Genomic DNA, 7,349 nt, shown 5'->3' with positions numbered 1-7,349 from the left:
TAACAAAGAGAAGTAAAAAAATTTATTGCAGTATTCGCTCCACCAGATTGCCTGGGGATCCCTTTTCTTGTATTGTTTTCAGGGTGACCTAATACATCAAAATCTACATTTACAAAAACTCCTTCTGCAGATAGGTCATAGATACTGCATGCTTTTTTTTTCAACAGAATAAATTATATATCCAGGAGATTCCGCCATTTTACAGCCTGGAAAAAACAATGCTTCCCTGGAAACTGGGCTAAGCTAAAGAAAGCCATCCGCTGCTAGGTTAAACTCCAAGAACACTTTATTAAGAACATTAACAGACTAATTTCCAACATTCACTTGTTTATTTTTTAAACAGAAAGTTTTTCCAAGATATAAACAATTTTTGTTAAACTATAATACAGTGGGAGTAAAAATGAACTGAGAATCTGTTTCTGCTGCACAACAGCGAAGGGAGCTCCCACAAAAATGTTTGCCCAACATTTCCTTCTTTTGTTCCTGCATCCCAGGTTCCATTCTTACTCTTCATAAAATTGATTTTTATTTTTGCCAGAATGTTGATATTTCAAGTTTTTCTGCCTTTTAAAAAAATTCCTGTAAATTTGGCTGCATGTACAAATTCATTAGCTGGAAGTCCCATCCTTGGCGGCATACAGGGATCGTAAAGTCTGAACAACTTTATTAGTCAGCTTATTAGCACTCGTTAGAGCAATTTTTTTGTAAATAATGTCTGACTCTTTAATAGTGTCTACCCAAGGCACCAGTTTGCGGCCATCGCGGCGCTTAGCCTCAGTCCAGGAGCCGCTGTAGGAGCCTGCCATCCACTGAACACTGAAGCCACTGCTGGTTTTCTGTACTACTCTTGCAATTTGTGGTCGATCTTTGTACTTTGGACAGCAAATAGCGATGACATCCATGACGTCAACACTTTCATTCATCTGTGCTGCCAACTCCGTAGAGTCTGAATTTCGTTTTGACCTTCTCAATGACTAAAACATTGGGAGGGGGGAAAAAAGACCAAGTGTTATACAAAATAATTTTAGTAAAATTATTGTTTTTATTGCTTTTAATCCCTTGACGCCGGGAGTTGGGATTTCCCAGCACACTTCCATTGCCGGCAATGAGACGCACCGTGACCGCCAGCGCCAAGGGGTTAACATATACTTGTAAAACCATAAAACTCTTAATTTGTACCCGTGTCTTTACTCTTATTGATATATAAAATTATATATACATATGAACCATAAAGCTACATAAAACTTAGCAACAATAAAAAAGGATAACACACATTAATACAATCCAAATAAAAATTAATAATCCTTTATGCTGAATAAATCTCATTTCTGTTTTTTTTATTGTCTTTATGTTAAACTTTCTACAAAAGGATGTATAAATGGTTAAGTAGAGAACCTATCTACAAAATGTTTTCTCTCATAAGTATTACATTACTTGGTGTACATTTAAAAGACTGACATATATAAGCACATAAAAATCATTTTACGTAATACGCTGCGAAATACGTTGACTCCTCCTCCGCCTCACCCCTGAAGTGCCTCCTCCTCTATCCTCCCCATCACTTTCATCATCTTCTGTCTCTGCTGTTGCATTATTTTTAGGGCTGCCTCCTCCAAGCAGCGAGGTAATTGCTTTGTTCCGAGCATTTGTGCTAGCTGACACCTCCCCTTCTTCTTCCTCTTCGTCAGGGTCCAGATGTTCCATGAGAAGTTTGAACTATAAAAATAAGGTATCAATTTTGAATTTTAAGTAAATATTTCAAACAAGACTGTCAAATCACTAAATGTTTTCTTTAATTTTTTTTTTCCTAAATGGGTCCTATAGCCGAGTTTGGTGTGGGTGAAATATATTTTAGCTATTGCCCAAGTTTGAGGCTGGCAAGCATTTTCTGTAAAGAGCCAGAGAGTAAATATTTCCATCTTTGCAGGCCATATAGTCTCTTTCACAACTACACAACTCAGCCATCGTAGTGTGAAAGTAGCTATAGACAATACATAAATGAATGGGCATGGCTGTTTCAATAAAACTTTATTTACAAAAACAGGCAGAGGGCCATATTTGGACAAGTCAGAGGTGGCTGATGCTGGTCCAAATCATCAAGCAAACAGCTGATTAATTAATAATGATAGACATTTTAAAATTTTCTGCCCCCTTTGTGCTCTGCCAAGTCAAGAGGATACTTGAGGAAGCAAAGGATGAATATTAAATGAAAACTAAAATAATTTTCTACTTTAGAGTATACAAATTACAGTCTATGAATAATATGAAAACTGTTGTGTAGGTTTCATGCTTGGTCAAAAAATTTCATTATTAGTTATGTTTAGCTACCTGCTTTAAGTAGATTAAAGCAAAACCTTCATTTGAAAAAATAGTCTCTAAAAACATTTTTAAAACATTAAAACATTTTTATTGTAGTGAAATATACAGAACATACAATTTTAATCAATTAATTCATTGGGATAAGTATATTATATTGTTGTGCAACTATTACCACCATTATTTCCAAAACTTTTTCAGCAACAGAAACGCATACTGTATCCATTCAATAACTCCCTACTCTCAGCCCTGGTAAACTCCATTCTATATTTTCAGTCTCTATAAATTTTTCTATTCTTAAAGACAACTTAAAAGCACATTTAATACACACATACCCACATACTTGTTAAGTGAGTCTAAATAAAAGATACACAAACGTACATATATATATATATATATATATATATATATATATATATATATATATATACACTTCTGTAAGAACACATGAAAAAGTAGTGATACTAGCTGCCAGAATAAAGAGGAACAGAATGGCTAAAGAGGCTAGGAGGATGACTTTTCACGATTTTTCTTTTTATAAAATTTACACCATATATAATCCATTGAATTAAAAAAAATACATAAATGCGCATGGCTTTTTCCTAAAAACTTTCATTTTCACCAAAATAAAATTAGTGGTAAGCTGGCATTTTCTAAGAAAAAATAATTAGGATACAGTGTGTGAAATGGGAAAGCAAGCTTATAGAAATTCCTTAAAACCAGACAGAAAAATAATCTTGACAGTTCATGAAGCTTACTTTCAATGTAAAGCATAGCTAACTCCCAAAATGTACTAAAAAAAAAAAGCCATTATTGCCTTGGTCAGATAGCTCAGTTAGTTGGCGTGTTGTCCCGATACACCAAGGTTGTGGGTTCAATCCCCGGTCAGGGCACATACAAGAATCAACAAATGAATGCATAAATAAGTGAAACAACAAATCCATGTTTCTCTTTTTCTTTTCCTCTCTCCCTTCCTCTTTCTAAAAAAAAAGAAAAAAAAAAAATGCCCTATCCAGTTTGGTTCAGTGGATAGGGTATCAGCTCTCAGACTGAAGGGTCCCAGGTTTGATTCCAGTCAAGGGCATGTACCTTAGTTACAGGCTCAATCCCCAGACCTGGTCAGGGCACGTGTGGGAGGCAACTAATCGATGTTTCTCTCTCCATCTTTCCCCCACCCCTTCCACTCTCTCTAAAAGTCAATGGAAAAATATCCTTGCGTGAGGATTAACAACAACAAAAAATAAATAAATAAAAGCCATTATTGGAAGAAAATACATTTTGGTTTTACTACTCACATCTAGATACTGTTTTACTATACTCCTCTTCACATCTTCAGTGATTTTGGAATTAGCCATATCACTGCGCAGGAAGTCCAGTGTTTGTTTGGGATGAAAATGAACTCCTGTTTTTCGGTTTATCGCTTTATCATATACTTTTGCAGATTCAGATGGAGAATATTTCTGAATTTTACTGTTTGGGAAAAATCAAACCATTAACTAAAACATTTTCAGGCATTTGCATTTAAATTGCTTCTAGTTAAAGTTTATTCACTAATAAACTTTTTCTCATACAGATTTTAACCAGTGAACAAAGTAAATATTTTTAAAAGGGAACTAAATACATAAGGGCAAAGATTAAAAAGAATATTCTCTTGTTTCTCTCAGTATTTGTCTTGAATAGAGGCATCATTTAAATGACAGCAGTATCTCATGTCTATTTCTTAATACCATGATTGTGATTATACAAGAGTTTTAATATAATTACTCAATACCACCCAACTGGTTTATCTCCTTCTACCTTTTTGCCCCCCACCCCCACTATTTATTCCCTACACAGCAGCAAGAATGATTGTTTACAAACCTGTTTCATATTAACAACTCTGATTAAAAATCTTTCAACTCCTTAGCACTGCCCCAATACCTTATAAGGTTTTAAATTACTTTGCCAATATTTAACATCAAAATACTTGTCATAAAAATCTGGATAATATAGCTTCTTTTGAAAGAGTGGAAGCTGTGGCCACACTGTGCCCACTCTTTTCTGTGGTAACAAGCTGATGAATATCTGAATAATTTCTGAGTCCTTTAGATGAAACATGCTCTTTCCAGTTTGCCTCTGACATTTTACCAGGTCCACTTAACTCATTTTATCATCTGTCCTCTATGAACATATGACTTTGTGATTCCTAATGTAAGGTTGCAACGAATGTGGGAAATGACCACAATTCCATGGGTATAGGCAGAAAAGAGATACCTACAATGACTAATAGTGAATATAATTACAGGGCATTCACAATAAATAGTACTTTTCTCTCTCTTACTTATAGAGTGCATTAAAGATTGTTTGGTTCTGAGGGAAGGTAGGGGAGGGTGGGGGTAGGGGGAAGAGATCAACCAAAGGACTTGTATGCATGCCTATAAGCCTAACCAATGGACACAGACACCATGGGGGTGAGGGCATGAGTGGGGGGAGGGGTGGGGGTGGGGGCAATGGGGGGATAAAAACACATATGTAATACCTTAATCAATAAAGAAAAATAATAAAGACTGTTTGGTTCTGTTAGAGCTTAGTCTAGTTGGTCCACATCTATTCTTCATTCACAGCTCTTTAAAAATCTTTAAAAACAGATTTGCAATCTATTTTAAGATTAGCGTAATTCTCTAATAAGATGTTTTTAAGGAGCCCTAGCTGGTTTGGTTCAGAGGATTGAGTGTCGGCCTGTGGACCAAAGGGTCCCAGGTTTAATTCCAGCCAAGGGCACACGCCTGGGTTGCGGCTTGATCCCCAGTAGGGGGCATGCAGGAGGCAGCAGATCAATGATTCTCTCTCATCATTGAGGTTTCTATCTCCCTCTCCCTCTCCCTTCCTCTCTGAAATCAATTAAAATATATATATTTTAAATTTTTTAAAAAAAGATCTTTTTAAGGAAATCAACAAAATAAGTCCTTTAATTTATATGCATTATTACCAAGTAAAGGAATGTGTTTTTCCTGTTTGATAATAGATTGAACAAATTATGGTATATTATACAACAAAATACTAGTCATAAAAAGGGTCATTTTTAATATTAAAATAAACATGCAATCAAAACTGGATTTCATAATTTATGATTTGAACAAAGTTTTTTCTCTCCCTGCTTATGTGTAACCTTACCTATCAGAAAATCCACAGAGATTCTTCAAATGTTGTTTTAACATGAGAAGCAATAAAATACCCTGGGAAACATTTGCAAACTCAATTAAGGGAGCTGAATTTTCTGGCAAACATTTCATCACCGAATTTATATCATCTTCTGCATCTGAGTCTGAATCTGAATCTACACGTTTCCGTGACTTCCGAGGCCTGGAGACTTCTTCTTCACTCTCGCTTGACTCATTTTCCTTACTAGGTGAAGGTTTTCTCTCTTTCCTTTTGTCTTTTACCATAGACTGAAAAAAGAAAAGAAAAGAAAATTGTGTGGTTTTTTTTTAAACGAAACAAAATACCACTAACAAATACACATATCTGCATTCAACATCTTCAAAAGGCATCCCCACATTAATATTGTATACACTGAAACCTTCTGCCTTTCCATAATGACTGGAGGTGTAACCCTTGGGAGAAATACTAGGTTCCAAGACTTAATAAAATCATATATAATCCACTCCTCTAACACTCACCCACAAAAAAAAGACTTCTTCTAAAATATCATTCAAAGGTTAACAATTTTCTTATAGGAAAGTAATGAAATAAATTAGCTATAGAAGTATGAATTTGGTATATAAGTGAACCAACATAGAAGAAAAGCAGTAATTATAATTTAATTGGGTGAATACAGTAGGCTTGAACGCCCCCAGCTTTTACTCAAGTCTTCCTTTCAAGAACGTTTCCATGCCCCGGCTAGTGTGGCTCAGTTGGTTGAGCATCGTTCCATGCACCAAAAAGTTGCCAGTTCGATCCTGGTCAGGATACATTCCCAGGGCTTGATCCCCAGTAGGGAGCATGCAGGAGGCAGCCCATCAATGTTTTTTTTTCCCTCTCTCCCCCTTCCTCTCTCTAAAATCAATAAAAACATATTTTAAAAAACCTTTTCAGAAATAGGCAATTTTTCTTCAATACTTAAATTGTTTCTTTGTATTTTATGAAACTGTTATCTCTTTAAAAAAAGAAAAGTCATTTGGATTTAAGAGGGGGAAAATATTAGATTACAAAGCCATTATTCAAAATGCAACTGTTAAATAAAGCAGGAGAAACATTTATAAGATATGCACAATAGTAAGCAAAATAAGATAACACAATAGTTAAAGTTCCTGGGAAATTAACTTTTCCAACTTCAATGTGCATATTAAACACCTAGGGATTTTGTTAAAAACATAAGACTCTGTTTCAGCAGGGTGGGCCTACGTTCTACAGTTCTAACCCTTAGGTATTAAAATAATCTTCCTTATTCACTAGTTTGACCAGGCTGAGTTTTGAGCAATGTGATTTTGTAAAATGAGATCTACTTGTATCATCAGGTACATAAAAATATTCCAATTAATTTACAAAAAATTTACTGGGTATCAACTCTGTGCCCAGTGCTACAACAGGTGCTTTTAAAATTAAGCTAATTACATTTCCTCCTAAAAAACCAAGAAAGAGAAGATAATAAGGTTTATAACAAACTTAGTAAAGTTTTAGGTACTCAATATACCAACTTAATTATGATGCTGGTGTTCAAGGATAAGGAAATCAATAGTATGATACATGTCCCGTGTTTCTTTGTAAGCTCTCTATATCTATATCTCTTTAAGGGTACTTTTGTGATATACAGCATGACCAGATTTATAGACTAGCAAGGTACTTTACAATGGGGTTTAAATGAATATATGAAAGGACACCAAACACTTATAGTGAGAGAAATAAAGGAGTGAGATGGATGGCATCATTGAACAAACAATCCATATATACAGGTAAGTATATGTATTCCACCAAATGATCTGAAATGGGATGGTTTTAGGTGTTTCTTAATAGAAATGAAATGGCAACCCACTTCCTCTCCCCAATTCAAGCAC

General features: G+C 35.0%; 1 protein-coding gene across 6 annotated transcripts in view; it reads right to left on the bottom strand.

Moving 5' to 3' along the window:
• The window catches only part of NIPBL (NIPBL, cohesin loading factor), a 123,259-nt gene continuing 115,910 nt past the window's right edge, over positions 1 to 7,349 (bottom strand). For 3 of the 6 annotated variants that reach the window (XM_023755010.1, XM_023755011.1, XM_023755013.1), the window contains exons 43-46: positions 5,470 to 5,744; positions 3,612 to 3,786; positions 1,528 to 1,716; positions 265 to 974 (exon numbers count right to left, since the gene is read on the bottom strand). In XM_023755010.1, coding sequence (XP_023610778.1) covers positions 609 to 974; positions 1,528 to 1,716; positions 3,612 to 3,786; positions 5,470 to 5,744 — 1,005 coding nt within the window. In that variant the 3' untranslated portion in view covers positions 265 to 608. Of the gene's footprint in view, positions 975 to 1,486; positions 1,717 to 3,611; positions 3,787 to 5,469; positions 5,745 to 7,349 lie in introns of all 6 variants that reach the window. The other 3 variants (XM_023755009.1, XM_023755008.1, XM_023755012.1) reach the window with 3 other exon arrangements.

Source organism: Myotis lucifugus, unplaced genomic scaffold (genome assembly GCF_000147115.1).
Source record: "Myotis lucifugus unplaced genomic scaffold, Myoluc2.0 scaffold_68, whole genome shotgun sequence".
In the NCBI taxonomy this organism is placed as follows: domain Eukaryota; kingdom Metazoa; phylum Chordata; class Mammalia; order Chiroptera; family Vespertilionidae; genus Myotis; species Myotis lucifugus.
Note: the sequence above shows the minus strand (reverse complement) of the source record. Positions and strands in the feature narration are given on the sequence as shown.